An 18342-nucleotide genomic window follows, 5' to 3' on the forward strand; every position below is an offset into this window, starting at 1 on the left:
GATTGACTCCAAAAAGTCATGTTATGCGATATATATGAATTTAACTGGAGACCAATCAGCTAGACTATACTTAAGGGTGTCAGTGGATGTCCGAAAATACCAAAATTAGTTAGGATTCTCATTCATATATCCACTATTATTTGAAAGTTTTGATCGGATACGAACTTTTTATCCAAAAATATAATTAACCGAATACAAATTCATACGTATCAGAAATTTTATGCCTAGATATATACTTTCAAACATATAAAAGTGTCTGTAGTATTTATTTTAAAACATTTTTTCTTTATGTTTCAAAATTAAGTTAAAATTAAAAAATATTTATAAAATATCTTCATCCGAATTAATTTTTATTACGTTGTATTAATTTTTTCACAGGAACAGAAATTATTTATTTTATTTTTCCTTCGATGATTCGGGAACGGATAATTATCCGGCGTCCGGGTAAATAGATACAAATTTGTAGTTGAAAAAGCTTCATCCGGGTTGTTGAGGGGTGAATATGATTCTGTTTCTACCTGTCCTAGTCACACCTAGTGACAACACTTTCTAGGAATAGTATGAGAGAGAACTTGCCTTATATTGTACTATGTACCTTCTTTTATAGATTTTTCCAAAACCCCTTCCTTTTATGAAATCATGCCACATGCCCTAAACCTCCCTAATTACCACTAATATCATCCCTTCACTGATACAACCTTTCCATTTTCCATTAATTCCCTCCTTATCCTTTCCATCTTATGGATGCTTTCTGGTGGACCTGGGCTTTAGTCCCCATATTTCATGTTGGGTTTGGCTCCCCTCTAGGGACTCCCTAGCCCTGTAAAGGGATAATAATTTTCATGTATCAACACGGATAAATATGGTGTTTTCTGATTCAGATACAAATACACATTATTGCACCTGTATGCACTCTTTTACACCTTTTAAGTGTACACTAATAAATCGGTGTCCCACTTTCACTTCTAAAAAAAAGGAAAATGCATGGAGCTTTCTACTTCTTCTTGAATCCGGGTAATATATGGGTTAGATCAGAAATTTTAGTTATTTTTAATGAATATTAGTAGATTGATTTATATTTTTAGGTTTTATTTTTGTTGTTATGGTTTCGATTCACACATTTCTTCGCTCTTTGGGCGAGCTTTACAATGATTCTATCTCTGCTCTAATAAAATTCTTTAAAATCTTGATGGGGTTTCTTGGCTTGATATTTACGATTCATCAAGAACATTAATAATCCTGCTTGGCTTCACTTAGATTTATCTTCAGTAAGAGGGACTTAAGGCATCCAAATTCGTCTGGATCTACAAGATTTTGAGCAAAATACTCCATCATTTTTGTTGAACATCTCTTATCGAAGAAGACAATCAGTTTTAAATGGTTGGAGTTGATTCCGCTTCACACCATCATTCATTACTACTACTTCAACAAAAATTGGATATCTTTGTGGTTCATGGTTCCTTCTCTTTGCGATTTACCTGCAATTGATGTCATCATTCGTATTTCGATTTTAATTATCTTGTATTTTGATGTTTTTGAAAATCCTGTAAGCAATCATGTAATCACTATTTTGGTTTGAATAAATTGAAATGTGATTTCCATTAAGGAAAAACATATTAAGGAAAAAAAGCTTGCACTTCTTAATATCCTTATGAGTTATGAGGCTTTCGCCGATGCTTAACCCTTAGTACCCACTGAAATTTTGTGATACATAATTACGGGTTTTGTAAGGGGTAATTGAGTTAGGGAAAATTAGGTTAAGGCCCAACCCATGGATAACCCATAATATGAGGCCCTTAATTAAAAGAAGTTTGAATCTAGGCCCCGAGTTATTAAATGACATCCATGCCCTTTTATATACTGTCAAGCCCCAAATTAAATAAAATTTGAATTTAACCCATAATTATTAAATCTAGACCCGAAATTATTAAAGTATAGTGTGAATGTGTAAACAGAAGTTACACATGCATATGGCATATGTATCAAGAAGTTACACATCCTTATGACATGTGTAACGCAAAGTTACGCATCAAAAAAATAGACATTAAAAAGAACGCATACAAAAAATACATGTATTGTTTTGATATTCATTTATAATAATTTCTTAGCATGTGTAACTTCTAGTTATACACGCATCTATCTAGTGTAATTGAGAGTTACATATGCATCTATCTAGGGTAACTGAGAGTTACACATGCATCTGACTTGTGTATTCAGCGTCAACTTCAATTCCAGCGAGACCAATACCACAAACAAGCAATTAGCTTTTATTAATTTATCGGGAAACCTGAAATATAATAAAAACAAACATGAACCAGTGTCAAAAGAAAAATGCAAAAGAATATTGTTCAATATTTAACCAATACCAAAACAATAATGCAAACAAATATTATTCAGTATTTAAGAGAACAACAAAAATAAAAGAGAAGAAAAATTGAAGATGCATCTGGCTAGTGTAACTAGCGGTTATACATGAAATGACATGTGGAAAAGCTGAAATATACATGAAATGACTAGTGTAACATGAAATATAACTAACATTTATACATGAAATGACTAGTGTAACTCTCAATTAGTGTTGAATCTGAAAAAGAACAACGAAAATATGCACTGAAATACTACATAAACACTATTTCATGGGACTGTGTACCTAGCGATGTGTATGTATAAGTTACACATGTAATTAGCATGCGTAACTGGTAGATACACATCCATTTAGCTTGTGTACCTAGAAGTTACACATCTAATTAGCATGTGTAACTAATAGTTACACATCCAATAAAGATCAGATAACTTACAAACAATCAGTAGCCAACCTGATTAAACTCCGGCAAGTCCTCAGCTTCTAGAGCTAAACGGCCATGGGTTTCATATACCTGGAACCACAAGAGTTAAAAATGCATCTTACTAGCAAAAAATTCCATCAAAGCATCATACTAACAAGGTTCAAAGACAAGTTATCTGATATTATAAGAACAATAGTTGATCCTAGATTCCCAGCACAATAAATCATACATGTGAGAGTTAAAAACAAGTTTTAAATGACACAGGTAACTCACCATTAATTATTTTATACCGAATCAGGACCTGAAGAAAGACGCATACAAGTCTCACAAGTTTGTTCTACATATAGTTGTCCTGCAAAGTAATAAGACAAAAAGGTACCATAATATCAAATTAAAATGAAGTATTTGCTCTTCTTGTTAAATGAAATCTCCTGAATTGCAATCACACTACGAAAAAGTTGTTTTTATGGTCGGATCCCAATAACAAGGCAACTTAAAAAGGAAAAAAATGCACAACTGGCAAATAAACTGCTTTACTAATTTGCAGGAACTAAGTGAATAAATTACAATTAAGAGATCAATTGCAATAAGAACTTAAATAGATGTGTGATATAACTTGTGTAACCAGAAGTTACACATGATACGACTTGTGTAACCGGAAGTTACACATGCATAAGGCATGTGTAATCGGAAGTTACACATCCAATTAGATAGTGTAACTAGCAGTTACATATTCAGTTATTATATCCTCGGACATGAAAAAAACGTGCCTATGCAGAGGAAGAAACTGATACACAAGCAAACCAATACATGCGCTTACAGTCTCTGCGACCATCATCAATCATATCTAGACCTTCCTGCAAATTTTCAACAAATTGATTTGTTTAAAATGAAAACCAAGGAGAAATCATGTCAACTAAAACAGAAATCAAATGAAAACTAAAACGGAAAACTTACTTCGAGTAAAGTTTCTAAATTAAGCATTTGTAGCACGCCCGGATGGCCAGGAAAAACACCTCTCTACTTCTTCAACGGTCACATAACCTTGAGCCTAAGATTACCGAATACATTTTAGTACTATTTTTCTCAACCATAAAATGTAGAATACCGATTTTATAGACTCTCACATATATATATCTTATCCAAAACAAAATTCATATAGTACTAATATACTAAATATAGGCGAACCATTGCATAATCAAGTACATTATATCCCCAAAACAGAACAAAAAGGGGGGAAAAGACATTTCTATCAGAATCTCGATACACTGATTAATGTGTCAGTGGACTTATTTGTAAACATTAAACTTTCACCAGCCGAACAACGAATTCTAAGATTTCCCGGACGTATCATATCCTGAGTATCCCTAGGAAGTTAACAATGCAACGCATTGTAGTTGACAAGTTATGCTGATAATAAAAAGGTAAAGACGTCTGAGAAAATAATATACAATCATGTTCAAACATGTGAATTGAGAAAGACCTTGTATGAGCAGCTAGACCTCGTATGAGCAACTAGAAGGGAAACCTCGTTGGTTTATGGACGGCAAGTTTCCCTCCTTCCCTACTACTTTCTCCTCTCCTTTTCCTCCTTATTTGCATCCTCACTAACCAATAGTCACTATAAATTCGACTTTCTTGATTAATTAAGCGAAAAACTTTTGCCAATATTAATTGAATCCCACTAAGCTAAAAAATAAATTAAGAAAACAAAAACTTTGAGAACCCATACTTGTGCTACTTTTCGAATCTTGCAAGCCTAACCTTAATGTGGTGGCCTAGTGGCCTAGTGGGTGGGGACTGTTTGTTGTTTGTTATCCTAACAATCAAAAGTTTTTGTGATGCCAGTGTTCCATGTGACGGACCAACTTGGGCACAAACTAACTGACGATACCATCATCCATTACATCCAGCAGGTATGAATCTTCGAAATCCATTAGTATTACTGGAGGAAAAAAAATAATGTAGTCTCTTAATCTCTATCTTGGGTGTGCTAATTCAAGCTTGTAAAAATTATATTAGAAAAGAATACAGACCTGGGCCAGCTCCAAAATTTCACTGTGATCTTTGTTTAACTTTGTAGGAACTGACCGAACCAGCTTTTTCTTTCCAACAGAAATAACCTCAAAACCACTACCCAATATCTGGAAGTGCCATTATAAAAATAATCAAGGTCAAGGATACTCGAGTGTATAGTTTTCACCGTTTGGTAAATACATCATTTGCTGTTACGAGAATTAGTAAATAAGTAAATAACAAATTTTATCTATAAGAACAATAGGCTTTGTAACACAAGGGATCACATCAAGGAAATCCATCAACAGTCTCATATCCCCGTTCTCTTTAGCAGAACACAATTTTTATGGTCATCTTAACAACTAACATGAACTAGAGATGCAAATTAGTTCCGCAGATCAAAGGACATTTTTTACACTTCTAGGGTAATTAAAAAGCATTTCCTCAAAAAATGCATTAAAAGATGCATTGGTGGACTTATAGTGACTGTAATTCTCGTCGCATTGGTGGACTTATAGTGTCTGTAATTCTCGTCTCCACCTGCATACCAAATAATATATTTATTTCCTAAAGTCTCGTTGTTCCCTCTCTTAGTAAACATGCTACCACAGATCATACACCAATACACATTAGTTGCAAACAATATCTTAACACTGATATTTCATCTTTTAACAAACGCCAAAAACGGATGAACCTATAGTATTACCTTCAGCTTACTTACAGCACGTAAGCAATCATCTTCAGACACAGAGTCACGAGCAGCCTTTCGCCTTTGACAAAGTAGAGTACAAATCTCCTGCAAGTTATCAAACCCCAATTGAGCGACCTTGTAGCCAAGCAAATGTCAACGTTTTGAACCCCTGTCTTAACCAAATAATTAGCAACATCTCAGCAAAAAAAAAAAGTAGTTACATGTTAAATCTGCGGACATTTTAGACAGATATTCTTAGTATAGAAGATGAGTATTACCAAGTTCATAATAAATGTCACCAATTCCCAATAGCTCAGCCCAGAATCCTTTGTTTGAAGCCAAGGGATCAACCCAATTTTTGCACACATCTAGTGGAATTGTGATCTGAATGCAGGATTCTTCCGGATATCATTCTACACCACCAATTCTTTGTCTTCTTCTCATTTCTTCCCCCAATTTGAGAACTGAGACAACTCAGTATACCACAATTACATTGGATACGATTTTTAAGTCAACAACGTAAATGTGATGGGTAACGGAGATTAAGATGCTCTGAGATCATAAATAAACTTAATTTTTCTATTGGAAATTCAGATTAAAATTAAATCGATTTTCAATTCGAAAACCTAGAAAATTTGTTGACAAAATTTTTCTAAAAATTTCAACTCAAAACGAAGATCTAGATGAAATAACTGTGGATCTATATTTTGGTCATCTTTTGAATAAAGATTTCTAGATGAAATCAGATGGATTAGGTTTTGAACAGTAAACAAAAAAAAAATTCATCCGATATCGATTTGAAAATCAATAAATCAGGAGTTTAAATCGAAACCAAAAATGAAGATATGTGGAACTTATCTTTTTCATCGTATTTGATGATTAAATCTTCATTTATAGTTGTTGCTAACGATTTTAATTCAGTTTTCTTCACCGATACGCACTGAAATCGCAAGAACACAAGTTGTTGGCGATGTTTAACTGTGTGAGAACTTGATTTCGAGAGAGAAATATTGTTTCAGATCTGGAAATGAAGGGAAACCATTTCTGCAGAAGAAAAACTCATCTGGAAGAGAGAGACAAAATCTGAAAATGAAAATATATGATGATATTCCTCTTGTTTATATACTAAAGGGTAGTCTTGGTAGTATTAAAATTCATAATAATTAATTATGGGCCAGATCTGAAAAAAATTTGATTTTTTTGGGCTTGACAATATCATTTTCCTAAAGTATGGAGTTGACAGTAAATGATCCATTGAATGGGGCTTCTAAATATTGAACACATATAATAGAGGGTTCTAGTATTTTTCACATTGAGTTATCAATAAGAATTTATATGGGGGAAAATGGAACTATAAACGAAAACATTAAACATAGACCAAAACTGACGGTCCAAAATGATTCCAAGATTATATTAGTAGTTCATGGCTATTAAGCCTGGACTCATGACTTCCCAAACAAAAAAAAAATATCTCCACTCTTAAATTTAGAGTTCAGTTAGGTGTCGCATAAAGAACAACATTTAAACTGTTTTTTTGTTGGTCCACCTGTAGCAAAATCGGAAACGATTTTTTATTTTTTATTTTTTTTGAGAAAAGTTAAAATTGATTATCAAGTGCCATGGAGGCACAAAAAAAGTACAGACACACATCCATTAGAGACTAGGAGTGCCAAAGAAAAAACCTAACTGGTGGCAAAGTTACATGTAAATCTTTGCCTCCCAATTATGGAACAAATAATTGCTGGTTGGTTAGCAGAGAAAGGTAACTATGATTGTAGTTGCAGGAAATCCTACAATACACCCCTAGTATGATTTTATCGTTGATCAGTCTAATTTTAGGTTTACACTCTTAATTTTATTGATTAATTTCTGAATATTCTTACGAGGAAAATAAAGAAATCAAGAATGATCTCTGCTCTCAACTTTCTCTCTCTTATTTACTTATCTCTCACTCAAAAAAGATCTCTCTCTCCTTTACAACTCGAATGACTATTTATAAGGGAAATACGTAGTGGATGACAGCTAATCTATCCTTTATTTTCGGATATGGTTTGCGACATTCTCGCAACCTTACAAATGTTGACTTCGCAAGCTTTCTAATTTTCGCAAGACTATCACACCTTTCTCATGATGCTTGCTGATATCGTTTCTGAAATTATTCTGCGACGCTTTTGTGCGATACCATTGTTAACTTCGCTGAGACATAACTGTTGCGAGATTCTGGTCCTACATCTTGCCTCTTCTCATATTTTCTCTACAAAGTAGAGAATGATGTGAGAAATGCCGCAACCACTTATTTTCTGATATTCTGCATTTATCACACGTATTCTTTCTTCCATTTATTTCTCGACACGTCTTTTGTAACCGTTACTTTTTAACCGCTTAAATCTTTCTGTATTAACCATGTTTATTTTCTCGAGGAAAAATTCCCTCTATATATATTTCTTTTCATCCCCTTCTTCTTTCTTTTTATTCTCTCTGCAACTTCATCGTTCTTCTGCAAACTCCATCGTTGCAACTTTTCTTCTTTCTTCTTCAATTTTTTTTTTAAATTCTTCTTCATCTTCAAATTAGATCTTCATAGTTCGTGATCTTCTTCAAGATAATTTCCCTGCTATCATGGATTCATCAAGGTTAGTCTTCTTTTTTCTTCCTTATAAATTTTGTTGAAATTGATATATTTGAAATTGATCTTGTTTATTGCCTTATGTGATGTTGTTTAGGTTATTCCCATACTCTTTTTATTTCAGCAAAAGCGGCTCCAACACCAAATTTTCAGTTCAGAATCCTAACAATCCCAAATCACAGCATAAAGTTGTCGTTCATAAAAGGAAGTCTGCGAATGAGAAGGTAGTAAGAAACACTATCTTTTTCTAATAACAATATTGTTTCCTCTGTTTCTTATCTAGATTGTAATTCGCAGGGTGATAAAGATCTTCATAGAACTCACAAGAAATCTCGCCACCTCAAGGCTATTCCGACTACTGTTCCCTTCCATCTACTCATTTCTTCTAAATCTCCTGCGACATTTTCACAAGATAAACCTTTATCTCCAATTCATGAAGACGCTGCCTCTGACTTCATTTCTTCCAAATCTCCTGCAATATATTCGCAAGATAAACCTTTATCTCCAACTCGCGAGAATGCTGCCTCTGACTTTATTTCTCCAGTTGATATTCCTATGACTGAAATTCCCCTTATGGTTCCTTCTGCGAATGAAGCCTCTTCTCTTCCCATTGAGAATGTTTCTCAACCTTCTGTCTCTACCAGTTCTCTTCCTAAGTCTCTTCCTTTGTCGAAAGAGAGCGTGGAAGGGATAAATATTTCTTTCAAGGTTTTATCTGAGATTCTAGATGATGGCAAGAAGTATTCCACTGATCCCATCAAGTCTAATGTTTGCGAAATTCTGAGCAAGCATTTGGGTTCTGACAAAGCTGCTTCGCAGACAACTTTAGAAAAAGAATGTAATGCTCTTCGTCTTGAAAATCAGAAACTTCAGAAAGTTTTGCTGGATCGTGATAATATTCGCAATAAGAATGATGATTTAAGAGGTATGATTTCCTCATCCATGTCTTTAATTTTCTTTTTCGATGGTTTTATCCTTCCCCCGCTTAATTATCCTTTAAATCCCTCTTTCGCATGTTAAGCATTAAATCAGAAACGAGTACTGGAGAGATATCAATTTGAATCTGATGTTGAAGAAGCCCGTGTTGATAAAGAAGTCTTAATGAATCAATATAACCAATTAGATAATCTCTATTCATATTCTCTTGATCAAATAAATAACCTTACCAATGAAAATACCCAATTAGTTGAAAAACAAGATCTATTAAGTGATGAAGTATCTCGTCTTTCTTATTCTTTAACCAAAGCTAATTTAGGGATGAAAACTTTATCAGATGAGAATAAAACCTTGTCTCAAGAGAAGCGAGTTTATTTAAACAAGATGGCGATATCTTCGCAACAACTTAATATTCTCCAAAAAGTATGTGTTGACCAAGAAAAATCTCTTCGCTCTTTAAGAAATGAACTTAAAGAAGTAACAAAATCATTTATCACTGAAAGAGATTCACTCATTCAAGGTAGAATAGCTTTAAGTGTGAAGGCAAATCAGCTTAAAGATCAATACTCCAAATTAGAAGAATCTTATTCTTCTCTTGCGAAGAAAAATGCCTTCCTTGTTTCTAAAGAGAAAAATCTTCAGTCTCGACTTAAAGGTTTAGTTGGAGATGAATTTGATGACGCAATGGATCATTGGGAGAATAGTTGTCTATCCTTGGTTCAACATCTTATTTCGCAAAAGGAAGGTATTCATAATAGTTTGACTGCCTTAATTATCTTTCCTTTGCCATATCTCTCTGAATTCCTTATCTTAATAAAATTTTGTATTCTATTTTTCGCAGAGTCTGAGAAGAATCTTCATTCTTCTATTTCTGATTTGGAGGCTAAATATGCTAAAATTCGCAAGGAGAATGCATTACTTGTCTCTAATCTTACTGGTTCTCGCGACCGGGCAGAAAGAAGACTTGATTATCTTGCTTATTTTAAGGATATTCAATATAAGAATCATCAAAGAGCACTTCTTCCCCAAGTTCATCTCCGGGCTGAAGTCCTTGTAAACGACATTTTATTGTCCACTCTCTTCCTCCTACATCAATTGATCCTTTAGAAGTAGATGATGATGAAGTTCCTCGTCCTGCTGATAGTGATTACGATTATGAAAGTTGTGCAGAGGATAATTTCCCGGAAGATGAAGAAGAAGTTCCTTCTAAAGAAGTATCTGCTGGTGTTAATCAGAATGAGAAAGAAATTTCTCCCGAAGAAGTAGTTGCTGGCGATACTCAAGATGCTAATCAAGTAATTTCTGGTGATAATCAAAATGCTAGTCATGACAAAGATCAAAGCCGAAATGAAGGAGAAGCTTGCGAGAATGTTGGCGAAGAACTTCTGTCATCTCCTGCTAATGATATTGATATTGAAGCTTGAGCTTATTTTCTAGCTTTGTTTTCTTGAGCTGCCTTATTTTTATTACTTTTGAGAGCTACATTTTTCAATCGACTTTGAAGTCAACTATTTCTTTTAATATTTTATTGATAAGAAAGATAATGCTTCTTGTATATCGATTCCCATACTTGCCTCTCATTATCTTTCTTGCGAAAAATAATTTGTTATAAATGCTTATAATTAGTTTGTTTTATTATATGGTAAAGGTCTTATTATGCCATCTCTTGTCATTGCGACAAAATCGCAGGACGTCCTTGCACTTTCATACAAAAACCCATTGATCTTGTCTTAGCTTTTTCTTTTGTATTATGGCCTCTTCAGGAATGTTGCGACAATATGACAGTCCTAAATATTCTTGCGAAAATAAAGCCCCATGACATTGTCGTCTTGCGATGAAATCGCAGGACGTCTTCGCACTTTCATGCGAAAACCCATTGATCTCATCTTATCTTTTTCTTTTATATTATTGCCTCTTCAGGAATGTTGCAAAAATATGACAAGCCTTAATTATCCTTGCGAATAATAAGCCTCATGACATTTGCGTCTTAAGACACTTATCAGCTCCCTAATGGAGGGTGCCGCCCTTATCTTCCCCCTGGTTCCCCCTTCAAGGAGGCGTACTTCTACCATACAAGGTTAGCTCCTCCCATCCAGTCTTAACAACAACCAGTTGTTTTTGCAGCCTCTTATCCCTTTTACCTATAGGGCTTATGGTTACGAGACTGCACCCTAAGTGGGGTTTTCTTCAGGACGAGTGCAGTATAAGCCAAGACTTGTCAATAATGGCAAGGACGCTTCAAACGCCCTCGGCACTCTTGACTCAACCGTGTACCTCGGCGCCTTGATCAGATCTACACTCCTTGGGAGAGTCCTTATTACCTTAGTCGCCCAACCTAAGTCATATGCTTAAGTTGAGAATCCAAGGTGCCTCTCCCGGATGGGTTTTATTGACCCCAAATCTCCATGACTCAGGTTCCGGTGGCGGTATAGCCTTTCCCTGAGTCATGTAACAGGTACCCCCTAATATGACGTACTTTAGGTCTTACATTTGCCTCTTGCGAAATTTTATTCGCGAACTAGGGTGTACGCCATAAAGGTTCGCCCCTTTCTTTTATGTCATTGTTTTCTGCGAAAATTTCGCACATCATGATCTTGTTTTGTCATGAATAATCCTGCAATTATTCTTTCAGAATTCATAACTTCTCAAAGCTTCTTACGGATAATATATTTTCAAGTACAATTTGTTCCATGGTCTATCTAATCTATGACCAACATCTTTTCCGTCTGGGTCCATTAATCTATAAGCTCCTGTTCCAACTATCTCCTTTATGATGTAAGGTCCATCCCATTTTTTCGCTAATTTTCCACCATTTTCTCTCTGATATATTGGTGTTTCTCGCAGAACTAAATCTCCTGGTTGAAATTCACGTATCTTGACACGTTTATTATATTCTCGAGCCAATCTTCGCTGATAATTCTCCATATGTTGTAAAGCTTTTTCTCCTTTTTCTTCTAATTCATCAAGTTTTTTCAGAATTAACCCGCACTAAGATTTTTCTCCCAAGCTTCTCTTTTTGTTGTCGGAATAACAACTTCTGTTGGTAACACCGCTTCAACTCCATATGTTAAACAAAAAGGTGACATTCCAGTAGCTTCTCTTCTAGTTATATTATAAGCCCATACTGCATTATGTACTTGTTCAAACCATGATCTGTGATGTCCTTCTAATTTCTTCTTTAATATATCTACAATTGTTTTATTTGGTGCTTCTACTTGCCAATTAGCTTGTGGATATAAAGGAGTGGACTTTCCACATTTTATCTTGAATGCATTGAGTAACATTTCTATATTCTTCCCCTCAAACTGTTTCCCATTATCAGATACCAGCTGTGCAGGAATTCCAAATCTTCAAATGATATTTTCGAATATGAATGTAAAGATATCTTTGTCGCGAATATGTTGTACTGCCTTCACTTCTGTCCATTTTGTGAAATTATCTGTTGCGACTATGAAGTATCTTCTTTGTCCAGTTCTTGGTAAAAATGGCCCCACAATATCTAAGCCCCATTTTCCAAAGGGCCACACACTGGTTGAAGATGACAATGGTGCTCCTGGTGCATGTATCTTCTTTCCATACCGCTGACAATCTTCGCAACGTCTTGATATTTGTTTTGCATCTTCATGCATGTATGGCCAGTAATAACCTTGCATTTTTGCTCTATGTGCCAAAGATCTTCCTCCACTATGATTGCCAGCGTCTCCAATATGTAACATTTTCAGCACCTTTTCTCCTTTCTCTCGTGTCAAACATCTGAGTGATGGTCCACTAAAAGATTTTCGGTATAACAACCCATCTCTTAATTCATAATTCGTTGCTCCGCTTTTTAACTTGTGTGTTTCCAATCTATTTCTTGGTGTTTCTCCTTTCGCCAAATATGCGTGAAGCTCCATTCTCCAGTATGCGACATTATTTATTTCTTCCTTTTCATTATCTATGACCATCACATCCACATCTTCCTCTTCTTTATTGACTGATGGTGACATAAGTGTTTGTATTTTTATGCATCTTGCAGTTGGATCTGTCATCATACTTGAGATGAAAGCAAAAGCGTCTGCGAGTCTATTATCCTTTCTTGAAATGTGCCTCCATTTTATTTTTGGGATTTTCGCTGACAATTCCTCAACCAGCTTCTTGTATTTCTTCAGGGATGGTTCATTTGTAGTATACTCTCCTTTTATTTGGTGAATAACTAGCTGTGAATCACTAGTGATCCTGGCATTTTCTAGTTTCATTTCTATTGCGAATTTTAATGCATGTATCATAGCTTCATATTCTGTTTCATTATTAGTGGATTCAAATTCCAACCTGAATGAAAAAACCATCTTTATTCCTTCTGGCGAAATTAAAACAATTCCAACTCCATTTCCTTCTCCATTTGATGATCCATCTACCAGTATTTCTCATCTATTTGGTTCTGTTAATAAATCTTTTGGATCTCCATGTTCGTCTTCTACATCCATCATTTCTTCTACTGCTTCATCTTCTTCTAAAGGAAATTCTGCCAAGAAATCCGCAACAACTTGTGATTTTGGTGAAGATAAAACTTCATATTTAATATCAAAATGGCCTACTTGTGCATTCCATCTCTCTACCCTTCCTGATCTTTTAGAATTCTTCATCACTGATTCAATTGGTACTTTTGTTAATACCCTTATCTTGTGTGCTTGAAAATATATGCGGAGTTTAAATGATGCAAAAACTAATGCTAAGATCAACTTTTCAATTTTTGAGTAATTCTTCTCTGCGGTATTAAAAGTTTTGCTAATGTAATAAATGGGTTTCTCCACTCCTGCGTCTACTCGCAATAATACAACACTTAATGCATGCGACGTTGTCGCAAGGTAATCAATAATTCTTCTCCTGGTTCTGCCTTTTGTAAGATAGTTGTATTCATAAGATGTTCTTTGATTCCTTGAAAAGCCTTTTCACATTCATCACTCCATTTAAATTTCGCACCCTTCTTAAGTATATCGAAAAAATATTTGCATTTGTCTGATGATCGCGAAATAAATCTCCCCAGCGAAGCTAGAAGCCCATTCAACTTATGTACGTCTTTTATTGTTGCTGGTGTTGGCATGTCACGAATTGCTTGCACTTTTTCCGGATCAACCTGTATTCCTTCCTTTGATACAATGTAGCCTAAAAAATTTCCCGATGCAACTCCAATAGTACACTTCTCGGGATTCAATTTAATGTTATACTGCCGCATTTGTTCAAAAATCTCCCTCAAGTCTTGTACATGGTCCTTAGCTTCCTTACTATTTACTAACATGTCATCCACGTATACTTCTAATGTTTTGTGTATCCATTTTGCGAACACCTTCTCTACCATTCTTTGATATGTTGCTCCCGCATTTCGCAAACCAAACGGCATTTTCGTATAACAATATAAACCTCTAGGAGCAAAGAAAGCAGTATGTTCTTGATCTTCTTCAGCGAGAGGAATTTGGTTATACCATTTGTACCCATATAAAGATGATACCCTATCATTTCCTGCTGCAGATTCCACCATTTGAGGAATATCGGGTAACGGAAAACTATCTTTAGGGCAAGCTTTGTTCAAATCAGTGAAATCTATGCAAATCCTGATTCCCTTGTTTTTCTTTGGGACAATGACCATATTCGCTACTCATTCTGGGTATTTAGCTTCTCTTATAATTCCTGCCTCCAGCATTTTCTGTAATTCTTCTTCTATTTGGGAATGGTAAGTTGTTGCGATTTTTCTTACTCTCTGTTTAAATGGTCTCACATTTTTGTTAATCTCCAGTCTGTGGCAAGCAATTGTTGGATCTATTCCTGGTATCTCATCCATGTTTCCTGCGAAAATATCTTTATATTCTCGCAGTAAGTTGACAGTTCTTTCTTCTTCTTCTATATCAATTTTGGTCCCAATTCTCAACACTAGAGGCTCCTCTTCAGTCCCAACATTTATTTCTTTTGTTGGTTCTGCGGCAGTGTAACTGGGTTTAGGTTCTCCCATTGGTGTGGGTTCTTTAATTGCTTTTATGGATCCTTCTCCTTCTTCCGAAATTTCGTTGGGTATTCCTTTGCCTTCTTTCGCCCTTATCATATATACTCTAAATTCTTCTTCCTTCTTTGCTTCCTTTACCAATTTTCTGCGAAATTGTTTCCTTTTGCTTGTTCTTCATAACGCCTTACTTCGATTTGATGACATAATTTCGCATTATCAACATCTCCTCTGATTTCATCTATTTCACTTGGAGTGGGGAATCTAATACATTGATGCAACGTTGATACTACAGCTTTTATCGCATGTATCCATGATCTTCCTAATAACATATTATATGGCGCTTTCATATCCACCACGCACAATGTCACATGTGTTTCGATTTCTCCAAGTGGAATTCGTACCACTATTTCTCCTTTAGGTTTTGTTGTGGATTTTCCAAAGCCGTGAGCAAAATATGTTGAATTGGACATTTCTTCATCTTTAAATCCCACTCCCCGAAATGCATGATAAAATATTATATCAACTGAACTTCCTGCATCAATTAAAGTTCTGTTCAACATCCATTCTCCTGTGGATTTTATTGATGTATCCTTCTCTTTTCGTGTAATAGGCATCGTGACAACCAATGGAGATGTATGATTCAAATTTTCTTTTGGTATTTCTTCTGCCATGAACACAATTCTTTGCTTTTCCCAATCTTTCAAAGGTGAAGTTTTTTCTACCGCCATAATTTTCTTACCTTCAAATTTTCGTTTATGTATTCTTCCTTTGATGTTTTCATGGAATTCATTAACCAAGCTTTTTGTTATCATATTACACTCCAATTTTTTGCCATTTTCATTAACTCTATTCATCTTTCCTCTAACCGATTCACTGATTTGTTTAATCACTTTCTTGATTTGAATTTTCTCAATCATCAATCTTCAACTTTCGATCTTCAATCTCCCTGTTTCTAGCGCCATTATGTAGTTGCAGGAAATCCTACAATACTCCCCTAGTATGATTTTATCGTTGATCAACCTAATTTTAGGTTTACACTCTTAATTTTATTGATTAATTTCTGAATATTCTTACAAGGAAAATAAAGAAATCAATAATGATTTATGGTCTCAACTTTCTCTCTCTTATTTACTTATCTCTCACTCAAAAAAGATCTCTCTTTCCTTTACAACTCGAATGACTATTTATAAGGGAAATACATAGTGGATGACAGCTAATCTATCATTTATTTCCGGATATGGTTTGCGACATTCTCGCAACCTTATAAATGTTGACTTCGCAAGCTTTCTAATTTTCGCAAGACTATCACACCTTTCTCATGATCCTTGCTGATATCGTTTCTGAAATTATTCTGCGACGCTTTTGTGCAATACCATTGTTAACTTCGCTGAGACATAACTGTTGTGAGATTCTGATCCTACAATGATGGATTTAAGATGGCTAGTTGTGTGATGTGGGCTTTATGGAATTACAGGAATGAGAAAGTTTTCAACAACAAGGAGCAGAGCATTCAAAGCATAATCAAGGAAGCTCAGTTCTGGTTTAATCATACCATTTTTGTCCTACCTGAGATCATGATCAGCGTGCTTACAGAAAACAAATGGAAAATAAGTGGAATCCACCTGAGACTGAGTGGACTAAACTTAATACAGACACTGCCTTCAAGGACTTTAAAGGTGGTTGGGCAGTGGCGGCTAGGAACGCAGAAGTTAAATTTACAAGATGTGGTACAATGTCTCATAAGGTGTTGAGTGTTATCGAGGCTGAAACAATAGCAGTTCTCCTAGCTGCTGATTTTGCGGTGATGTCTCATCTGCAGAGGGTTATTATCGACTGTGATGCTGAAAAAGTGGTGAATATGTTAACAAAAGGGGATTATCATATTCCTTGGAGATTGCACCAAATCATCCTTCAAATTCGAAAACACTTGAAGAAGGTGGCTGAAGTTAAGACAGTGTTTATTAAAAAAAATGGAAACAATGTTGCCCATGCTCTGGCTAAGTACGCCCTAACCCGTCACTCTAATATGTGGTGGTTCTCTCCCAAACCTCCTTGTTGTATCCGCGTCTTGTTTGCAAGAGTATATGATGCTTTGTAATTTTCTCTTCTTTTGTGTAGCAAAAAAAAATAAAATAAAAATTATGGACCAAATCATCAAACTACAAGGCCTTCAAAAACTTGACAGGGCAGTCCTCATTGAAAGATAAGAGATTTAACAGCAACAATCACATCGTTTGGTACAAAATCCTTGTTGCGGAATTCTATTTCTCTTGATCCATAACGCCCATCAGATCATGTAAGGAAGATTGTTCCATACGAAGTTATGGGTTGCACTTGGGACTTTTCTCTTTCATGACTTAAAATGCAGCCTTCCGTTGTCTCGCACATTGTTAAATCAACTTTACAATGGAGGAAACGTTTTGAAAACAACTAAAAAGTAAAGCAGGGCTATACATCTGCTAGGACTAGGACTCTGCTGACCAATAGAGATTTTCAAGAAATGCTCAAGGTAGGACTTGCAAGGATGTTGGTTTTCAACGTAGAGATGGAAACGTACATATTATCCTAAGCTCTAGGCTGTTCCATAATCGAATACATCTCCCTCCGTCTACTGCGGGCACGGCACTTTAAGGCGTACTTACCTACAAACAAAAGATGCTTTTGATTTGAGCAGTGAAAACTGAAATTTAAGAGATTCTTATACATTTTCTTGAGAAGAAGAATTGTCACATCGAGAAACAGTATTTGCATTATATTTTCTTTAAGAAGGGGACAAAAGATTTAAAGATCTTCAAATTTATATACTAGAATTGATTGATCCAAAAAATTTGTTACGATCCGTCTCGATTAGAAGAGTTTGATTAATGAGAAACACAACTGCATATCGCTTTTTACTCGAACTAGTCGCATCCCTAAGAACGCTCAACTTACTCAACGAAACCATCATATTTATTTACTCGACGACGAGGAATGAAGAATCCATCTTTATTTGCGTAGATGCGATCGGACTCAGTTTAATGATTTCAATTTTGTGTACGTACAAAATATTGGAGGAAAAATATGCAAGTAATCATGAATTACACGGTACAAACAGCGAAATGAACATATTAGAGTGGGCTACATCGTGGGAAAGATGGGGCCTGTAGAACGAGCTATGTCCTCAATGGGTTCGGCAGAAAGCTTAGCGAAACCGGAAATAGCGACTGTATATAAAGCATTAATAAAAGAAACTACTGGAAAAAGCAAGCAAGTCTCGTGCATTAGCAGCTTTTGAATGCTGATTTTGAAAGAGAAAAGAGATGTAGTAAAGGGA

General features: G+C 35.3%; 1 protein-coding gene and 1 pseudogene across 1 annotated transcript; one reads left to right on the top strand and one right to left on the bottom strand.

The window, feature by feature from the left end:
- Positions 1-3556: 3556 nt before the first annotated feature.
- Positions 3557-8491, bottom strand: LOC113352489 (annotated as a pseudogene).
- An 8138-nt stretch (positions 8492-16629) lies between these two features.
- Positions 16630-17127, top strand: LOC113352494. Its single transcript, XM_026596307.1, has one exon. The coding sequence runs from the start codon at positions 16630-16632 to the stop codon at positions 17125-17127; it is 498 nt and encodes a 165-aa protein (XP_026452092.1).
- The last annotated feature ends 1215 nt before the right edge of the window (positions 17128-18342 follow it).

Source organism: Papaver somniferum, chromosome 1, assembly GCF_003573695.1.
Source record: "Papaver somniferum cultivar HN1 chromosome 1, ASM357369v1, whole genome shotgun sequence".
NCBI classification, from domain to species: domain Eukaryota; kingdom Viridiplantae; phylum Streptophyta; class Magnoliopsida; order Ranunculales; family Papaveraceae; genus Papaver; species Papaver somniferum.

Bases quoted from the DNA above. Each gene is read 5' to 3' on its own strand.
- LOC113352494 (XM_026596307.1), top strand. From the start codon at position 16,630: ATGGAAAATAAGTGGAATCCACCTGAGACTGAGTGGACTAAACTTAAT.